This window comes from Stegodyphus dumicola, chromosome 6, assembly GCF_044657685.1.
Source record: "Stegodyphus dumicola isolate Sdum_Otavi_A_Nest chromosome 6, ASM4465768v1".
In the NCBI taxonomy this organism is placed as follows: Eukaryota; Metazoa; Arthropoda; class Arachnida; order Araneae; family Eresidae; genus Stegodyphus; species Stegodyphus dumicola.
Genome location: NC_140773.1, coordinates 77,236,448 through 77,258,741, shown reverse-complemented (window position 1 = coordinate 77,258,741; position 22,294 = coordinate 77,236,448). Strand labels below are relative to the sequence as shown.

Genomic DNA, 22,294 nt, shown 5'->3' with positions numbered 1-22,294 from the left:
ATCTTTAGAATTTCCGATACAAAGTCTCGCAGGCTGGAGATAAAAATGCTTTCTTCTGTACAACGATACCATTGCTCGCTTTGAAATCCTTGAGTTTGTTAATCAAAAATTCGTTAAAGTTTTACAAAATATGAAATCGATCATAAAACAAATTCCAAATTTGGGCTTCCACATGCTCGTATTTGCAGTAAGATTACGTTATTCAAAATTCGATGGCTCTATGCACCGTTGTTTTATCACAATGCGAGAAATACACATATATTTATGCGGAATTTTCATTATTTAATTTCTTAAAATATAATGCAGGATTCTAATATTTGGTGGCCACAATTTGAAAAGTGAAACGGTCATTTATAGTGAACCAACGCAAAATCGCAAAACGAAAACAATAGTCCTTCGGGGACAAAGCCCCTTTGGACTAAAATTAATTATTTACCATTTAATAGCATATTTCCGCTTTTAGCTAAGAGTGAAGCTGATCAACAGAATAATATATTTCATCCCCCTCCGAAAAAAAGAATCCTACTACTTGTCCAGTGGTCTCTAAACGTCACATTTAAACCCGAAAGTAAATTTACTAGCTTTACAAAGCCGTTGTGTTTTCTACTCAGATCATGATTAACTATTTGCGATTTTAACAAAACCGTACTTTTTAAAATACAATGCACTAATAACACATATTTATAGCCCAAACGGGGCTATTAGTTTCGAAATGGGATTTTGCGTCCAATTACTATAAATGCGTCGTTTCACTTTTTATTCGAGTCTGTTGCCATTCGGTAAAATGTAAGTTATTATCTTTTAAATTGAATATGTCTATTGTGTATTCTCAAATTAAGATATTCTAAAGCAATAGATGCAGTTCTAAAAAATAAAAATGCATTTTATTCATGACCTATCTAATTAAATATATTCAATATTTTCATAGATTGATGTTACATATTTTTCTACAATTTACTCCAAATTTTGTAAAACTTTGAATTTTTGATTAACAAACTCAACGATTTGAAAGCCAGCAATGGCAACACTGTACGGAATAAAATATTTTATTTCTTTTATCTCTAGCGCGAGACTGTCTAGATAGGCTGTTTTTAAATATTTTGCGATTTTGCTGTTGAACTGAATTTTTTGTGGCGTAAGTGCAAAGAACGCGTTATTTAATAAATACAGTTAACACACAAAATGTTAATTATAAAAAAGATTTTCTACACCCTCTTAATAAAAATCTGGTGATTGATATAATGACATGAGAAAAGACTGAGAAAAATTAAAAAAATTAAAACCTACAGCTTACATTGCATTGGGAATTTTGAACATAAGCTTGTATGCTGCTTTTAAAATTTTTGTGATCTCGATGTTTAAATGTATAGAATGTATGGCGTAGAAAACGGTACTTAATAAGCTAAAAAGACAGAAAAATGGGTTAGAAGGAGTGAGTGCAAGATAAAACTTGTAGATTACGAGCTCAAGCGACAGCCCCCAAAAAACTTTAACAAACCCTTTGAGGCGACCGGTAAAATCTGAAGAACCTTTCAGAATTTTTTTTTTTTTTATGTTGCCATTTTGAAACGATTGCCTCAAAAATATTCGAAAGGTTTTGGTCGCCTTATGACTAAAAGAAACTGAACTCGAAAATATCTTGTTTCGCATGCGTTACTGTTCAGATCGTGTTGATAATAGTTTAGAATTTCCATTAGAAAGATACCATCACTCATTTTCTCAGGATATAACCATTAGAAATACGCAAACATTATACATGTGGAAATTTGCATTAGAACCATTTTCTCTTTTGCTTCAATGTCTGCATTCTACGTCAATATTATTCTGCACCAGCAGAAAGCTAAACACGCCGTTAATGGTTTTAGCAACCAGGTCAACGAGAATCAATGACTGCGTGCACTAGTGTGTTCTGGTTCAAGCGGTAAAGCAAATATTCGGGCACTTTCTCTTGTTATAGAATGATAATTACCATTAATGAGTTGAGATGAAAAGCTTGAATTTAAATGTCATTTGTGCAGTAGCGCATATTTCAACGACTTGCATTTGACAGAGAGTGTCATTGCTTAAATCACTTTAAATCCCACTCTGTTACCTCAGAATGTCCATTGCTCAGTCCTAAGGCACATGAGGAAATTTAAATAATTTTACATCAATAAATACATAATTTTTATTTATTTGATATGCATAGAGTTAAAGAGTTAACTGAGATTCTTCATTTTTTTATTGCAAGTTTTCACTTCAGTCTATAAATAAAAATAAATTACGATACGAAATGTGTTCACATTTCCCAAAATCTCGATTATTGTTTTTAAATTAAAAAAGAAAACAAAGCAAAAAAGCCGATATAATTCAATTCTCATGTATGCTAAATATCTGCTTAATATATATTTTATTTATTATTTTATGTATTTATATTTATTTATCTGCAAGATATTACTTTTTTATTATATTTCGACAGTACTTGTACGTCTCAGCTACGATCGCACACGCAAGGTTACGCAAATTGGAATACGATTTACTACGATCGCAAACGCAACGTTGTGTAAATCGGAATCTACTATCAGCTACAATCGCAAACGCAAGGTCATGCATATTGGAATCTTCAGTCATTCCAATTTGCATAACATTGCGATTTTTAACTCTGAGTGCTGAAATTTCACTCTTGCGCAGTGTGCATACAGAGGCTGGACGATACTTGCGGGTATAGCCCCTACATTTATCGAAAAAATATATATACTACCGTTTGGGGATCCCGAATGATATAAAAATTTATCAACAGAGGGGAAAAAGATATTCAAATTTTCTGGCAGTTCAATTCGGATTCCAAACATTAAGATTTAAAGTGCATAGTTGACGGACCTACCAAAGTTGAAAAGAGGGCGAACTGATGGTTTTCAATAAGTTGTTACAACTGTTACTAAGTCTTTAAAATGGGTCGAAAGGCTACACTTTCCACGCTATTTATGTATATTAAAAGGAGTGAAGAATTTCATCCAGTTGGAGTAATTGCTGAAGTAAACGGAAGTTACTTGAAATGATTTTTAAGTGTTAAAAATAAGTGTATCTCAAAATCTTAAAACTTCGGCTATTTCAACTGTGTCAGAACTAATTTAGAATCATTTGCGCCATTAAATATTGCAAAATTATGTTTGAGGAAAGTCTCACCAAATCTTTGAATGCAAAAAATCTCTGATGAAGTCACGTCTTTCTGTATCACAAGAAAGAGAATCTATTCAGAAAGTCATCAATAAAAATATCCTCCGATTTCTTTGTTCCGAGTTCCTAGGTAGAAAGCTAATCCAAGTTATCGGTGACATAAATGCTACAGTAAATTGTTTCTGACAACAGTTAGTAATGCAGTAAATCCTCCACCACAAGAAAGACAAATATAATTTGTGCTAAAAAGAGCATTGTGCTCCTCGTATAGATAAATGAAAACAAACAAGACTGGCATTCTATTCTAGTTTAGGAGAAACACAGTGTCAAGATATAGGCATTGTACTTTATCCAACAAAAACAATCCTCGCGAAGCGATATTTTAATCCGACTCGCAAACCAAGAAATGGGCAACATCATAAATTTTGATATACAGTGAGGTCTCGCTCGTGGCAGTAGACTCTGAAATCGGCTAGCATTTCTGAAAACATAAATAACATTATTGAACATTATTTCTCCTAAACGATCATCTTCACAGAAGGCCCAAATCATGTGTAACTGTTGGTGGTGATCTTAAGAAGGGCTCACTGTACTTCAATTTAAAGAAATAATGCAATCAAATTTGATTTAACAGAATTAATTTAAATATTTTTCAAACGGAATAATAAAATAGTATATTTTTTGCTAATATACTGGCTAATTTAAAAGTAACAGTAAAAGTTAATTTTTTTTTCAGAAAAGGAAAAGTAATAAAATAATGTATTATTTCAGAATATATGGTTGATTACAGAAAAAGTTAAAATTCAGTAATTCAAAACGTATTGACAGTAGCACGATGCGAGTTTCACGGAAATGCATGCAAAGATATCGAATCCCCCACTTTTTTCTTACAAAGAAAAACTCTATTCTCCATGCCTCGAGTAAAGGAAAATCGAGGGAAAATATGATGATTTTCTACCGAATCAATATCCACAGGGGGGAGGGGAGAAACCTATTTTTTCTGGCACTTGTATTTGAATGTAAGAAAATGAATTTGTTCCGAAATAAAAAGAACCTAGTTATGTTTCAGATATAAATTATTTTTTTCTACGCAAACACGTGAGCGAAGGGGATTTCATTTTCTCTTTTAGCAGATGATATAAAGTTAGAAAGTAAACGGTTATCTAATAAATGCAACACATACGTCTTTTATGCAATTTAACAGATGCATGCAAAATAACTCAATTAAGCTCAATTAAGGACATAAAATTAATCTATTCAATCAATCGTTCAAAAACCCTGACTTTTTTTTTTTTTTTTTTTTTTTTTACGGGTTTTTTTTTTTTTTTTTTTTTTTACTTTTTTTTTCTTAAATGTTAGTAAAACTTAAGGAATAATTGCCGCATTTATACTCCCATCAGGGGTTGAGTAGTTAAGACTGCTGATTGCTGGTAGTTCAAACTAAATTCGAACCCAGGCGAATGAGCTGGCTACGGTTCACTTTCGTGGTTTTTCCTATGTATTCCGTGAATACTGTCCCGTTCCGCTTAGAAAGTCCTCCACGAAGCTATTGTTCCCCTTAAGCAGTTAGCCATTATGTGGCATATTCAAATAACCTAACCTATAACAATTTGAATGCTACATTTTCTATAGCCTTACGTCAGAAGTCATGGAAATATTCGACATAAACTTACGAAATTAGATAATTTTTCCATGTCGACTGCGAAAGTAATTTAATTCTTACAAGAACAAAAGTTAGGGATCAAGTACAAAATATATAGCATTTAGTTTGGCGATTATAGCTCCGTCTCAGCATTCGTTATTAAATTTGTAACAAGTACACTGTTTTCCAAAAGTTGAGGAACAGCATGTTTTTCAGAGCTCACCATTACAAAAATGTCAGTAATGTTTACATCGTTCATATGCATAACAGTAACGAAGTTTAAGAAAATATAATGCAAAACCAATAGCTACCATTTTTATTTTATAGAAATTAATACTTATATATTAATACTTATATAAGAGTTAGAGAAAAATATAAAAATTGTAATTTTTGCATTTGTTGATCTTCAGCTGTTATTACAGTTTCGTGGACAATATCTAGAAGAGTCTCTCAGTGTCCAAGAGAAGTCATTTGCCCGATTCGTTCAGGTGGCTGGCGATCGGATGGATGGAAATGGGGATGTCACAATCTCATGCTACTAGACGTCTCAATGTCTCTCGTAGTGTGGTCCACCGACTATGGAATTAATTTGAATCCAAGAGTTCTGTGTCTAGAAGACACGTTCCAGGCAACCCTAGAGTTACTATGCCTGCGGGAGACCGTTTTTAGCTGTTTCGGCCCGAAGGAAGAGTAACATTACTGTGCCTCACCTCATGGCAGATCATTTAGTGCAACAGGAACAAGAATCTCAGCTACTACAGTGTGCAGACCTCTGCACAATACAGCTCTGTATGCAAGAGACGTCTCCTGGATCAGTCAACAATGGGCATCTCTTCTTTTCACAGACGCGTCCGGGTGCTCACTGGAGAGTCATTCAAGTCGTCAACTAATCCGAAGAAAACAACACACCAGATGTAACCAATCCCAAATTGTGGAGAGACACAGTTACAGAAGTGGTGGAATAATGGTTTGGGTTGGTATCTCTCTCGGTGGTTACACTGACCTGCATGTGTTCCACGGAGGAACTTTGACCGGTGTGAGATATCGAGACGACGCCCGTGATCAATATGTCCGCCTATAAGCCGCTGTTATTATTTCTAGATTTCTTCTGATGGACGGCAATGCGCGATTGCACCGAGCTCGGGTTGCTGAAGAATATCTTGAGGGTCACGGTGTGGAGCGAATGGAATGGCCAGCTAAATCTCCAGATCTGAATCCGATACAGCATCTTTGGGACTATCTTGGGAGACAGTTTGTTGCTTTCAGTCCTCTTCCAAGGTCGTTAAATGAGCTTGAACAAGAAGTATTCCGCGTCTGGTCGTTGCTTCCCATACCACTGACCGACAACTAAATTGACAGCATAGAATGTCGCTGCCACCAATATATAGAAGCTAGGGGTGGACACATTCCTTATTAGAACCCATTTTTGTAATGTCACCAACAAATTTTGCCTCAAAAAACTTTGATGTACGTTTTCTCCGAGGCAGGATTTCTCTACCAAGAGTGTAATTTTTTGTTTTAATTCATGTTTGTGTTCAACTTTGGAAACATTCTCTGCGCATTCATTAAAGAAATTTTTAGTGGATATGTGCTGTAAGTTTCTTGTTTCTATGTTGCTTCGTTCTCAAATTAGACACAAAACACATGTTGTTCCTTAACTTTTGGAGGGTAGTATATTTTGAAAATACCTTTAAAGTGTTCATTTTTGAATTATTCGAGTAAAATTACAGAACTTTCCGTGTTTAATTCATTGAAGATTTGCTTCACGGATATTATATAAGAATTAAGATCTATTTTAAAACACTTGTGCTTGACCCACGTAACCGCGGAAACGAAACTGTTCTCATAACATTCTTCGCTTTATTCAAGAAACTTTGTCATTAGACACCCATGTTTAGATTAAATGTTTAAGCAGACACAGAGTTGAGCTACGTTTTCTCGAATACTATGTGCAAATTCCAAGCCAATCAAATGAATGTAATATGCAAGCGTATAATACTTTACACTTGTGTATCAATATATCGATTCTGAATGGCCAATATATCGATTTCGGTTGATATTTTGTATATGAATTAAATAGAAAGGGTAGTAGCTATATTCTTACATGCTGAATATCGTTACAAATTATATAAATTTTGAATTTGACTTCAGAAGGAAATTTCGATATCGCACAATCAGTGTACCCCAATATCGATAGAACGGTGAGATATAATTTAATCGATGATAATACTTTTATGCGCAAGTGAACTAAATAATTGGTTGGGAAAAAAACTGAATTCTTAAGTAATAAGGAGGAGGAGAAAATGAAGAATACTTTCTTCCACTCGGTGAGTTAATTTTGTAGCAGGCACAGCGCTTTAAAGAAAATTGCAAGTAATTGCATTAGTTGTCTTTTAAGCTCTACTTAAGTTTTTCCTTCACTCTTATTTTTGTTAAACTCTGCACTTTTACAGCTTTCGATGTCGAAAAATTATGAAGTATTAACAATAATCAAACATTCAAAAATATAAATTTGTGACTACACAGAAATGCATAGACCAGCATTAAAATAGACAAAAATAAATCTTTTACTATTCAGATTAAAAAGTGCAAATATTAATAATATCATTAAGACAGAACCTTCTGTTTTTAATCGTTTAGCTTGTTACAAGCAACTCACTATCTTCATTTGAAAAATAAACTACATTTTTATTACTAGAGGCGAAACAAGTTAAAGAATTAAGCAATGATTTGCAAGTCATGTAATTGGGAATAGACCGTAATTTAGCAACATAATATAACATGACATAAAAATAAAATTATTATACTGCAAGGGTTAAAAAAACCTTTCTTGTCTTTTCCTTGCATTCTGCTTGTCTTTTTTTTAACATTTGTAACACTGTGGTTTTATTCAGCAATGCGAGGATCACTCTGAAATTTTTAAGATACACATAGGTTTCCATTTTTCTTTCTACTTAAAAGTTATTCTACGCAAAACTACTTGCAGTCGGTCAATACAAAATCGTCTGCTAGGCTAAAATAATTTATATTTTCAAATACAACGGTTAGTTTTTTTCTTCTACTGAAGATCTGAGCGTATCTCATAAATTTCAGAGTGATCTCCGAAATTTCAAACAAAATTACACAGCAATGTGAAATTTGCCAGTTGAAGTTCTAAGAAACGCTCTAAGATATTTCTTATTAAAGTTATTGAAAATCTTAAGTTTTTGAAAAAAATGACAATCTACTATTCGAATATTGATTCCAGTTTACCGCCTAATACAATTTTTAACTAAACATCAACCTGTTACTTTAACAAACAATCTCAGAGAGAGCATTTGACCTTTACTTATTTAAAGAGGGAATAAATATTTTTTAGTTTTCGAATTTAATTCTCTCTATTAGCTTTCTGTGCTAAATTTAATTCTATATCATAAATCAAATTCAAATACAAGCATACTTCATATATATCTGATATAAAAATTTTGATACTAAGATCATAATAATTTAACTATAAAAATGACACTAGGAAAAAGCGCAATTTAATTTTTCCTTTATTTTAATTTAATCTTCCTTTATTTAGCACAATTTAATCTTTCCTTTATCTGTAAGCTATATTACCTTACACCGCTTTAAACTGACATACGGCTTGGCGAATTGTTTCCTAGAGAGATGAATAAGGTCTTCAGTTTTTCTTTGAAATCGCATCAGTATCAATGTAATAAAGTGAGCGACTTAAGTTGGATAAATGCCTCCTTAACAACTTTTAATATATTTTTAATTGGAAATTATAAACATTTACATAATTTTTCGTACTTGATAAAATACATTTTATTGTTATTTGGTATGCATCTGGGCTGCAGAGTAATTACTTGCGGGTCACCTAGCAGCGACTTTGTTGCATGATTATATTTAATTCATGTATTCAAAGTTAGAATACTTATCAAATTAAAATAATACCGGAAATTAGTTAAGCATATATGTAATCCAATGTGCAAGGAAAGACATCTGCCCTATCAGCTCTTCAAAAATATCTAAAATCTTTAATTTTTACTAGTTCTACACACTGATAAAATCTGTTTACACGGAAATATGAAGAAGAAAATACGCGGAAATATCAAAATACATGACATTTGTATTGTGACTGACAAAAGCTATACGAATCATTCAATAAAAGATTTCAAAAATCCCAGAATATACTAATTATATGAATGCACGCGGAAACGATGGAATTGCTTGATTGAATGTAATTTTGTATTCAAAGAAAATATTGTTTATGTTTTTAAGGCATCAATATACACTTTTAACAAAGAACACAAAGACGATGGACTGGGCGTGGTGGACCGACTTCCTGGCCCCCATGCCACCGGATTTATCAAGCCTTGATTTTTTTATCGTGGAGAGCCATCAAAAGTGTCGTGTATCATGATACTGTTGTGTCTGAAATGGATTTCGCAGCAAGACTCGCCTGCGCAGCTGCTACAATCAAAGAAACTCCTTGAACATGTCCGGCAATCAATGGTCCGTCGGTGTCAGGCATATGTGGTGTCTGATGATGAAAACTTCGAACATCTGTTGTAACATTCAAGCTGTCGTACACCATTTGTATTCATGTCTAATAAATGTTTCAAAATAATCACTCTCTTGTTTCCTTTCCCATCTTTTACCTCTACAAACACTTACCCCTGAGGTTACCGGGTATGGATACTTTTGCAATTCTTAATCCTTATGATATGCCCTACCTTCCCCAGAAGTTTTCCCCAGAAGTTTAAGAAGAAGCAACATTTACGGGACACCCTGTATATATATGAACATATATGTAAAATATAAAATGTGAAAGTATCTTAATAAGCACCAGAACTTTAAATTTCTAATTTTTAATTAAAATGCAACCCCTTCAAGGCCTTTGCATTTTCCCTACACTAACTGCAATATGAAAACTCTTGCCCAGTCGCTCTGCAGCATTAAAGCATATTCCTCTAAGATTACAGATACTTCTCCCTTTTGCTGCTTACGTATGCCCAAATAAGCTACGCTTCTCGCTTAGCCGTATTTCTTCATTATTTAAAAAAATGTAACTGCATGTTTTAAAATTGTGAGATGCCCTTTGTGCTGTGCCATGCGATAAGAAGTGTCTGAATAGAGTAATCAATAAATAAAGACATGTTTCGATTATCGAGATTCTGTGATTCTTCAAAAATTACACCTAGTAAGATGCCACCAGTATGCGCGTCATTTCCAACTATCTACAACGCAGCAACTTCCAATCATGATTATTTGCGAATGGTTCTCAAAACAACAATCACAATCAGAAAAACGCGTTTCTTGTGAATGTATTTGCATTGGAAAACTAAACTTCGCTTAATAGGAGCAGCAACTGTGCATATAATATAATAATGCATTGAAATAATGCATTGAAAATTTCGCATAATGACCACCTCCAGGTGTGGAGAGCATGCTTATTATTTTAAAGGTACAGGGATATGGACTGAGTTTTATGTTTAAGTGTGCTATTGATTTAAAAAGAAATAGAAGCAATTATGTTGTAGTTATTATCTTTATCACTGTATCAGAGACTACGTGAGTAGTGTGAGGTGACAAAGATTCGCTAGCCGACGACTGGTGACGCTTCAGTATTCTGGTATCTGTTTCCTATCGAGTTGGTGCTTCTGATATGCACTTTCCTTCAGTCAGTCTCTCATTGGTCAGCTGCAGCATGCACGTCTGAACCATTTATAATGCTGTACACACATGGACGCAATTTATATCACACATATGTGCAATTTATATTGCTATTATATTTATATTACTATAGGTGGATGCAAACTAATTTAATCTTATAAAACCGTATTTTTTAATTTACCTTATATCAATACCTATCGGTTGGAATTTTGGATATCTTAGAGTGTTACTGTCATATAAAAACTCATCTTGTTGAATTAAAGTTGTAAATAAAATTACAATGGAGATTTAATTCAGAGGTTAAACCACTGTGCATTTAACAAAGTAACATAACCCTTACCCTAAATAAATTACTCTGTCTTTAATTTCTTTAATATGACATAACTTAAGACATGTGTTTATCAAAGGATAAAAAAGGATAAAGACGTAGTTTAAAAAATGGGAAATTATACACTTTTGTGATGCTGAGCGTAGTGGTAACAGTTTCAAAAATTCTGTATTTTATTTCCGTCCAAGTCTGCAATCGCTAAACACTGACAATTCTACCGAGTCTCAAATACAGATAAACGGGCTTTTCAGTTTTCGTTACTGTCCCAATGAGGCAATATTCGTTATTTTCCCAAGTATGAGGAAATATTCCTTAAAAAGTCTCTTCCCTTAGGTAGAGAGCCTTACAATATTTACAGTAATCCAAACAATGCTATTCTTTAGCTTATTCGAACTAAGATCAAGACGAATTATTAGCATTTTGCTGTTTCAGCCATTTGAAAACGACAGACTCCAAAATAAGAAAAATAAGATAAGAAAAACAGAAACAAAAAATAACAATATCACGTTAGTGCAGAATGAAAGTCTGGGTAAAAATAATACTCGTTTTCCGTTAATGTTATTTTATTAAGTTAGACTCTATCCTGTAATCGCTTAAGAATTAAAAATATTGCTAAATTAAGAATAACAACAACTAATTTCGGAGACGTTAAACAATATTTATTAAAGTGTATACAACAAAACCCAATTCTTTAGTTATTATTTTTTGTTTTAAGTACAAGCTAATAGTTACAGATAAATATTTTCGTTATTTGTTGGCGACATACGTATATTATTTAAGGACTAATGTACTTTTCTGTATGCTTTTTTTTCTTTTGGTATATGTGGTTAACACGTTCCCGTTATTAATCGTAATTTAAGCGGTTCTAATCTCTACGAGTACGCAGTTGATTTTTTCACATTTGTCACTCCCAAAGGCCTAGTAATTTCTAAACTTGATTTATTTGACTACGTATTCAATCTTTTTTCTAGCTTTGTGGTGGTAAAATTTCCTTCAAAACAAATGAGATACTAGCTAGAAAAAGAAGAATTTAGAGATGGAATTCAATTCAATAAAAACATTTTCGAGAACATATATGTTTTCTTAGGGACAAGAAAATAAATAGCTTAGTTTAGGTTATTTGAACTGATTAAAGCATACCAGAGCTATCTGCCTGATCAGAGAGATGCCTTCAGAGAGGTAGGCCCTCCCAGCGGTGAAGCGGTAAGTCGCTGAACACTGGTAGTTAGGTCTGAGGTTCGAATCTCGCGAACGGGCTGGTTGCATGGGCGTTTTCGTGGTGTTCCCCATATGTAACGTATATACGAGCCTGTTTCCCTTAGAAAGTCCTCGACGAAGGCATTCCCCTCTTAGGCAGAGAGCCGTCGAGGCTTTGCAGTAATCACATAAACCAAACCTTCAGAGAGGACGTAAAAAAGGAAACTGGCTCATAAAACTAAGGACTCTACAGAGTCAATCATGCACTCAGCTTCAGCGTGAAGACTTATTTAATGAGGAAAAAAGAAAATTATTCTAACGCTGAGTACTTACGTACTAGCGCAACCCCTCTTTCGCCTCTTTGAGAGAAAAAAAAACAATGATATCTTATAATTAAAAAAAAAAAAACTATTTATTACGTGCGTATATTTTATTATTTGATTGAGTATTTAATCCGTAAATAAATCAATCTGCGTGAAATTTGAAATTGAGTCGCTTTAAGCGTAAATTCAAAGCATTGCTACTTTTAGCAATTTTGTGGCAAAATACAAATTTCTGCAAAAGCACTAGCAGTGGATCTGTCATTGCAAGCAAATCCCACAAACGCATATTTTAAAACAGGGTTTAAGTATTCTGAAAATGCACTCAGGTTATCCGCGAACAAGTCGTTCATTTTAACGGGCGCCTTTCTAGGCGTAGAGAACACAGTCTCAGTTGAAAATGCGTCTCTTTTGGATCATTGGCGGTGGTGGGCGCACAAATACTGAGCTGTGCATTTATTTCAATGGATTCCCTGTGCACGAGGTATGCAACAAATGTTCCCCCCGAAAGAGTGTGTGTGTGTGTGTATGTAATTATGGCAAAGCCTCGAGGGCTATCTGCCTAAGAGGAGGGATGCCTTCGTGGAGGACTTTCTAAGGGAAACTGGCTCGTATACACGTTACACATGGGGAAAACCACGAAACCGCCCATGCAGCCAGCCCGTTCGCGGGATTCGAACCTCGGACCGAACTACCAGTGTTCAGCGACGTTACCGCTCGGCCGCTGGTGGGCTCCCCCGAAAGAGACAGGGTACTTACGTATTATCGCAACCAGGTTGGCGCTATTTGTAAGTTTGAGTAAAAGAGTATGAATAGAATGAAAATGTACATTTATTAATTACAGATAATTTTTAATACAGTTTTTATATTACTTTGTTTTAAAATATAAAATAGCAATTAAACCCTTCCGGTTTCGAATTTGAATAAGTTGCAGAATTATTTTTTCGGCGGAAATCTTTTGGCTATTGCTTTTGGCTATGGACTACGATTATCTGCTAACGTTGATGTATATTATTCACCCATTATTCACCTAAATTACTTTAACTACTTTGAGGCCAATTCGTTCGCCTTTGAAGACACGATTATCTCAGTGAGTCCGAAGTGCTTTTGGGGAATATACATTTAAGTCGCCATTGCATGGCTGAAAGGTCCTAAATCCAGCAGAAATGGTTATTCATCAGCAAAATATCACCGTTAACAAATCGATATCACTTCGCATGGAAACTTGCACCGCAACTATACTAGTGGCAGAAAGTGATTGGTTACCATCCAGTGTTTCATTCCTAGCACACGAAAAATCAACTGAATTACAAAAGCTTCGATTAGGCGCTCAAAAGAAAAAAAAAAAAATTCCGCTGCACAACCTAACGGCAAAACACATATGCCAAAAAAGCGGTGCCTTCAGCCAACCCCAACCGATTCCAAAGACTCACTCGAGTACTGTCCTTTAAATATCGAGCATTTCAAATTAAGGCATTCCGGTAGAGCAGGGTTCCTTAAACTTTTTTTCAGTCGCGACCCCTTTTTATTACTCAGATTTTTCTGCTATCCAGTACACCCCATAATATTCACAAAAATTTCGCGGGGACCCCATATGTATTGCGCAAATCCGACACACGCGTGAGTGAAACTGTTGCAGTTTTAGGTCATTAACCTTAATTTCTAATTTTAAGACACAGAAAAAAGTGAAAATTTTAAATGACAGAAGAAATGACAGCGTCACGTTCAAAGCAAGGAAAATGAACGTTTATATTATAAAAAGAAATGCGTCGAAAGGTTTTCGTTTTTTCCTTTTTTTGAATAATGTGATCATCCTGTGAATGTGGGTATCTGGGAGCACAAATCTGAAATTTGTTTTATTATCGATTTCATATTTAACGAATTTTTGATTAACAAACTCAACGATTTAAAAAGCGAGCAATGGTAACATTCTACGGGAAAAAAATCTTTATCTCCAGCGTGCGAGACTATGTATCGGGAAATTCTAAACATATGCTCATTTTAAAATTATTTTGCGATATTGTTGTTGAATTGAAATTTATGGTTTAAGTTCGAAGAACATGATATTTAATAAATAAAGGTAACTTACAAAATGTTAAGAAAATGCTCCTTTAGAAGTAATTTAAAAACTAAAACCTTTCAGTTTTTTAAAAAATTTTTATTAAAATTTATTTATTCACATTCTGTTGTAGAAACTAAAATATTTTAAATAAAATGAAAATAAATTACTTTCCTTGTCATCGACATAAAATTTTAACAGGTGATGTGTGCAGAATTATGGGTAAACAATGTCACTACATTTTGCTGATACTTTTTTCTAAGCTAAAAAAATAATGTATAATTAAAAAGACCTGCTTTAAAAATAATCGAAAAATATTTTCTGGTACTTACGAATTATCCTGTCGACCACTTACGGAAATTCTGGCAACGGTAGCTAATCGCCAGTCCTTACTGCGAAATTTTAAAGGAAGTGGTCATCCATAATTGGCGCTAAATTGCACTGTTTGGCCGGTCGTACGTAAGTACGTAACCTATTTAAACGTAAGTACCTATTTTTTCAACTAGTAATTTTTTTTATGTTTTAGAGATCCCAAAATTGACCACTTTTTTATATGAAATTAAAGGTAATTTCTAACTTTTTATGCGAGAAGCATAATAGTTGGTCTCGTTATATTCCTATCGAATTTATATAAATAGTCAAAATTGTTTGAAATTCTATTGCCAATGGTTGGAAAAAAATGTAGCGTATCTGCAGGAAAATTACGATTTTAAGAAATCTAAAATTAAAGATATAAATGCCTTTAAGTCCTGCAATTACACATTACTTTTTTATATTAAAAAAGATCTACAAAAATGATTTCTATAACACAATACTTTCTGAATAATATATAAATATAGTCAATTTTTTTACGTGTTGTAACGTTCCCGTTATCTGAAGAACACTTAATCACCCGCCTTAAAAGAACGGACAGATAACATTCTTCTCACCTCGGCCGGAAGAGGGAAGTGGATTTTCCCCCTGGTCGCAGGTGGGAGTAAAAGGAGATTGAGATGTGGAAGAGAAAAGAGCGGACGCTGGTTTGCGTGGTAATGAAAATGTATTTTAAAGTTTTCTAAAATGTAATTTGTACATAGTTGTATATATAAGTAAATATTTAGCCTAGAACAGGTCTTGTTTATTTGACGGAGATACGACTATGGTACAGTGTGCATAATTCTATAACACAATACTTTCTTAATAATATATAAATATAGTATATATAGTTTATAAACATATTTTAATAAATATATAAATATATTAGTACAACAAAATATTTTTATAATTTCTTAATAAATATATAAATATTTTCTTAATATTAACAAAGAATTATACAAATATATTTATATATAAGTTTGTATAATTATATATTTAACAGTATTGCACATACAATCATCATTATTTTAAGTGAGACAGTGAAAAGTGAAGTTGGAAATTTTCATATGATTTCAAATTTAATTATAATTCTAAAATTTCTTATGTCAGAAGCACACTAAAGGCTCATTGTATACCAATACTGTGTTTAAGCAACTAAACAAAATTTCTTGGAATTCACACAGTCAGGAGATATCATGCTCGCAAGCAGGAAAATCACATTTTCATGAACTGTTAATTGAGGAATAAATTACCCAGAAAACTTTTTTAATTAACAAATACATAGATAGATATATTAAGAACTTCAATTTTCTATAATGCGTATTATATACATTTGTTTAAAGAAACATTTTATGTATGTTCGAGGGATTTAATACGTGAATTTCGCAAAATCGCAAATGTAAACAAAGTATTTGGCCCTTTGGTGAAAACTTAGAGCTATTTTTACTATAATTTTCATTCTACAGAGAACTGTTACATGGATGTTTTTTAAATAATCGAATTTTAATATAAAAGGATACATTTTGGGGCTTTTTTAAATGCATCTAACTGCTTAAACAATAAACGCATTTCACTTTTTTCTATGCTTCGTTTTTCTGGTTTACGTTTATTATGTTTTGTATAAAATATAAGCCTACACATTTTATATCGAGATTTTCTTACTGAAAACGGAGATAAAGAGAAAAATCTAAAAAATTCTTACTGATATTGTTATTAGACTTAATTGAAATACAGATAAAAGCTAAAAATAATGCAATTAAATTGCTTATTTATAAACAAGTAAATGATCACACCTACGACAATCAAAACATACTCATCTGTGAGATATCATAAACTTAAATGTGATGGTAATGGAATAGCAAAGACTGATGGCTTATACACACTAGCTTACACTGCAACGTTTCGTTAAATGATATCAGTTCCGTATGAAAGTAAAAGGTAATCCTCCAGTGTTGGATTTTTAAAGGAAGAAATAAAAATAAAAATACAAATTTTAAAAAATCCTGTTTCTAATTTTGCACTTGTAGGTTGGGTTAGTGCAGTTGAACTCAGTAAATCACATGAAATTTTTATGTCTAAAGAAAGGAACTTCCTGGAGAACTTTCTAAGGGAAACGCATGGTAACACATGGTGTAAACCATGAAACATCCATGTAGCTAGAACATTCTCCGGGATTTCAAATCGATTCGAACTACCAATATTTAACGGTTTTGAACCATTCAGTACAAATTCAGAAGTCAAACAACAAAAATCAGCGTTATATTTACAAAACTTTCACAGGACTAGTTTCGATGGTTTTACCGAACCACCATCCTCAGCTGCAAAACAGCAAATGACTTCTGAATAATTCAGAAGTCAAACACTTCTGACTAATTCAGAACTTTGCGGTTTTGCAGCTGAGGATGGTGGTTCGGTAAAACCATCTAAACTAGTCCTGTGAAAGTTTTGTAAATATAACGCTGATTTTTGTTGTTTGACTTCTGAATTACTATTTATTTATTCGGCGTGTTATTATGTCTTAATCATTCAGTACAAGTTAGCTTAGCTTTTAAAAAATACAGATTTTCAATTTCATATATTTTAAAATATTACACAACGATTTATAGGCCCAGTGCGCATACCCGGTAAATCCTTGCGCAAATCAGCTCTTGTGCATGAATGATTAACAAAACAAGTTTATTTGTAAGCAGCGTTGTTTTCCTGGATGTCTTTTAAAAGGGTTACTAACTTCTACGTTCTTTAATATTAGTCAGTCCACAAATTCTGCGGTAGATACCAATGTCAAGGTCCGTTATGGAATATAGGTCAAAACTAACCAGCATTAACCAACTGGACACACACCGCCGTTGCTTTAAGCTCTTTGGCTTTAGGCAACGTCTTATGCTCTAACGTTAAGCTCGTTTCGTAACAAAAAGTAAAATATGCCACATTTTTCCCCAAGAAAAATTTTAAGGTTATAAAATATTTACTATTAAGTATAGTAAAAAATTATTTCTACGTATTATATAACAAAATATTTTTGAAGCGGTTTCACTTAAGTTTGAATTTCAGAGATTTTAGGATTAATATTTATAAAATTTATTTAAATTGTTTTTCTTAAAATGTTGGTTATAAATCTGTAAAACAGGATTTTATTGATTAGAAGTATTCATTTAAAAATGTCCAATGTACATTTGAATAAATGTTGCATACTACCGAAATGCAACATTTATTCTCCTTCCCCCCCCAAAAAAAAATATAAATTTATTAATTTGGAATTGATAAAACTATTATTTGATAAAGAATAATTGAATTGTGTGTTTCAGTGCAGACGAACTAACGAAAGCGCGATCATTTTTATGATCATAAATTCTACATTTAAAACCTCAGATTGTTTTGAAAAATACACAGTCGAAATTTAGACTGAATAATTTATAAAGAATTTGAAAAATATAAAGACGAACAAAAAATATGAAGACGAAATTTATGCTGGAGGAGCACATAAATTATTAAATTAAAACCTAACCAGCCTATTAAAAGGAGTGAGTAACTTCTCTACTTATCGATTCCTTTTTCACCGAGTTGGAAATTTATCAAAAAAAAAAAAAAAAAAAAAAAGCCTGCTTTATACATTTACTATGAATAAGATTTTCTTTAGAATTATTTAACAGATATCAGTCCATATAGAAGAAAATAATCACAAATACCATATTTTTTATACTGGTTTATCATAATATTTCAGTAATACCACATTTTAATAAATAAAATGTCTTTTTATGCTTCAAAAGGATTGGTGACAAACAAAAATAAGATATAATATTAGTAGGTTTCCTCCCCCCCCCCCACTGATGAAAAGTCACAGGATATTATGTAATAGTAATATTATTTACAATGATGGAGAAAGTGCAATGAATTTTATTCTAGTCTTCATTCAGCTAAGAAAACATATTATGAACAATGTCTCATAATTTTTTTCTGTGATCTTCATGCAGAATAATGGTTGATATTAGTCCAGAAATTTAACAGTTGCAGGTTTTGGAGAAGTAGCTAAATTATATAAAATTATTTTAATAAACATCAGTGATTATAATAAGGCATTTAGTGTCTAACTCCTACGAGTATTAAAATTCTCTCAAAACTTAACGTACATTTCAATACACTCAGTTGTGAAATAAATGCAAATGAAAAATATTAACCACAATTCTAATCTCTTATTATGTGTTTTCTTAAGTAAACTTAAATTTGAAATCAACTTACCAATAGCTTCGAGAGCCAGCTCTTTATCTTTTGAATAGACCACAGCTGGCCCATAAACACCATCATACCTGGCGGATAAATGCCCATTTGCCAATATGTCCAAAAACAGAATGTAAGTTTCGCCTGCTCTTACATGGGATTGGCATTTAGTAGGATCACCGAAATTTGTAACGTTCACAATCCTCATGTTGAGTTCTCTTTCAAGCTGAGAAGGCTTGCTCTGTTGATAAGCTTCCAGTACATGATCTTTGCCTTTCAACACATTAATGACAATAAAATTTGCGCTGTAACTAGTTGAGTCATTTTCGTTCCTGTATACTGCCCTCGTATAAGCAGAGAGAACTACTTCCGAATCCAGTGCCCTTTCCTCCAAGCCTTTCGGTTTGGCATCATCTGGCAAGAGGAGGCAAGAAGTCGTAAGTGAGGGAATGATCCACAGAAGAAAGTACCTATACATATTGCTAACGTGTTATGAACCTGTTATGTCCTCAGAATTTTTCCGAAGATGAAGGCTAACTATACTTCCACTTAGCGAATTGCATTAGAATTCTTAAATGCTTCTTATAAGCCAATTAAAAGTTGTTGACTGTCAGCGAAAATTAAGATGGTTTATGGAGTTGAATGCTGCAGAATGTGAGATTATATCGGTTGTTTAACCGGTATCTTATGAAGGAAGACAGTTTAACGCTTTTCTTTCAGACTAGTTGTACCATTTAATTTTAAAATCAATGCTGAGCAATTATTTCAAACAGGAACAAAATACATTAAATTGCATTTTCCCTATTAAGTACTTTATTCTGACTAGGATCGAGAAATATCCTTATTACTATAAAATACTTCCGTTTGCAGGGTCGAGCAAATAAAACTAACACAGCTGTTAGGTAATAAATATTATACTTAAATATTCTAAAATTAATTTCAGGGATCTGACTAGATGTACTAATTTATGCCAACGTTAATGTATACCTGTAATGTAAAAATGCATATTAATTTAACTTCAGTACTTAGCACAACCATAGATTTAGAAAGCACGTCTTCACGTCAATCAGTTTTCATTGAATATATTTTAAAATTTCATGTAAATAAGTTCAAAATAGCAATAGTGTACATTTCGAATATGCATATATCTGAAACACAGATTTATCAGTTTTTCGCATTTGCAAAAATTTACAGAGCAGTGCCGACGTGACAACTCATTGTTAAATGCAGAATTAACAGGAACTAATAAATCGCAAGTAAACAGTCGGTCAATAAATCAGGTTTCTAAGTCATAGCTCGGCAAACCCGGCGGTGTGTGGGGAAATCCAGAAACACATGGTCGAAGATCAAGATCCGACAGTCACGCGTAGCGCTCGACCGCGTTGCTTTGCTTTTCGCTACCGACTGGCGCTTGCGTCAGGCTTACTCTCTTCTTCCGGATATCGAAACATCGCCAAGTTCTCGCCAAAAGAATGCCAATCTAGAATAACTTTCAGATTTCAGTTTTCGGCAGCGTGCCATGATTAGAATTCAGAGAGGGGGGAAGAGGGAAATAAAATGAAAGAATAGTTGTAACAGGTAGCTAATATTCGTGGAACTTTTCAGAAAATTAATAATAAAATTGAATAAGAGCAGTGGGATTATTAATATTAGTACAAAGCTGAATCAATCACATTACAGTCTTTAGATAACTTCATTAATTGCATAACCACGGTCGAACTTGGTTGTAGTTAGTCATATTTGTTATTTAAAATCTTCCCTGCTTTGTTCCTATCTCGTTGAAAGAAAATTATGCATAATCAGAAAGAACAAAAATTCTATGTATCCAACTCCCATTTTACATGGAATTTTTTGTGCGATCTTTATTAACGCAATCTAGGTAGATGAGATAAAAGTGTTCTCTTTTTACAAAATCTATTTTGATCTAGCATGATTCAAATGCCCTTCTTTAAAAACATCCATCTGAAATTTAGTATTTAAAGTAGATATTCTAAAAAAACAAATTGTAGTTTTCTTTTAGTAAAAGTACCACTTACAATAAAATTTTTGAAGTTCCTGACATTGAAAGATTAATTATATTAGTATAACCACATAGAAAAGCTTTTCTGTTTTATTGTGCACAATTTATGTTACTTTATTACACACAAATTCCTTATTTTGCATATCAGAACCTTGCTTTAATATACCTGCGTATGAAAAGTAACGAAAAACAAAATTGATGTGGAAAGTGAAAAGTGATTAAAATGCTTTCATTGGCATTAAAATGAACTGAATCTTCCCTAAGATCGCTCCCATGCTTCTAGATCAGACGAGTCTTCTCTTGAATGATTACCTTAACGAACACTCCTGTCGTCGATGTTCTAGATAGTTGCATAATTATAGGCTTAAGAAATACTGGTCACCATCATGAAAGGTTTTATCATATGGCAAAAATATTACTCTAAAAGATCTGCTACTTTTTGTGAATGAACTGGTCAAAGTGTGGAGATTAATACTTATTAATTATTATATATAAATAATAATTAAAAATAAATTATTATTATAAATAAATTAATTACTTATTATATAGTTAAGTTACGAATTAATGTGTACATAATTAATAATTAACAAGCATATTTATCATTTTTTATTACCTGTTACTCAATTTCTTAACAAGAATATTTAGAAGTCATATTTCTATGCAGGTTTTATCACATATTGTTTCCTTAAAGAAGGATACTTTGCAGAAGATATTCCTCTAGGTCTTTAAGTCTACAAAACAAAATGCAAAATTCAGTAATTTAAAAACCAAGTAAGATTCGATTTAAAGTGTTGGTTATATTCCCTTTTCTTATATTTGGTTGGAATCGGGGTTCTATTTTAATTATGTACAGTACCTTATATTCCACAATACGGTTTTGTCACTGAATAAGATTTCAGTTGGAACCAAAACCTTTTGATTTTCGACACGCTTCTTTTTAATGCGTCAAGTCTTTCTTAGCTTGCATGGGCCCACCAGCGGCCGAGCAGTAAAGTCGCTGAACACTGGTAGTTCGATCCGAGGTTCGAATCCCGCGAACGGGCTGGCTGCATGGGTGTTTTCGTGGTTTTCCCAATGTGTAACGTGTATTCGAGCCAGTTTCCCTTAGAAGGTCCTCCATGAAGGCATTCCTCCCCTTAGGCAGATAGCCCTAGTGTGCTTTGCCATAATTAAATACACCAACACCAACACTTTCTTAGCTTGCTGGCATTCTGTTAACACTTTTTAGCTGATTTTTCTTTATCATCCATTGTATAGTTAAAGATGTAAGCTTCTAAAATTGTGGGGGGATGCATACTGCGCTCATAATCATGTGTGAATTAGGATATGCCTCTAAAAAATT

At 33.0% G+C, this 22,294-nt stretch overlaps 1 protein-coding gene across 3 annotated transcripts in view; it reads right to left on the bottom strand.

Moving 5' to 3' along the window:
- The window catches only part of LOC118187972 (uncharacterized), a 737,440-nt gene that overhangs the window by 600,321 nt on the left and 114,825 nt on the right, over positions 1-22,294 (bottom strand). For 2 of the 3 annotated variants that reach the window (XM_035358288.2, XM_035358289.2), the window contains exon 1: positions 18,954-20,342. The exons of the other annotated variant lie outside the window; for it this stretch is intronic. In XM_035358288.2, the coding sequence (XP_035214179.1) occupies positions 18,954-19,410 (457 nt within the window). In that variant the 5' untranslated portion in view covers positions 19,411-20,342. Of the gene's footprint in view, positions 1-18,953; positions 20,343-22,294 lie in introns of those variants that run through there. 3 annotated transcript variants of the gene reach the window in all.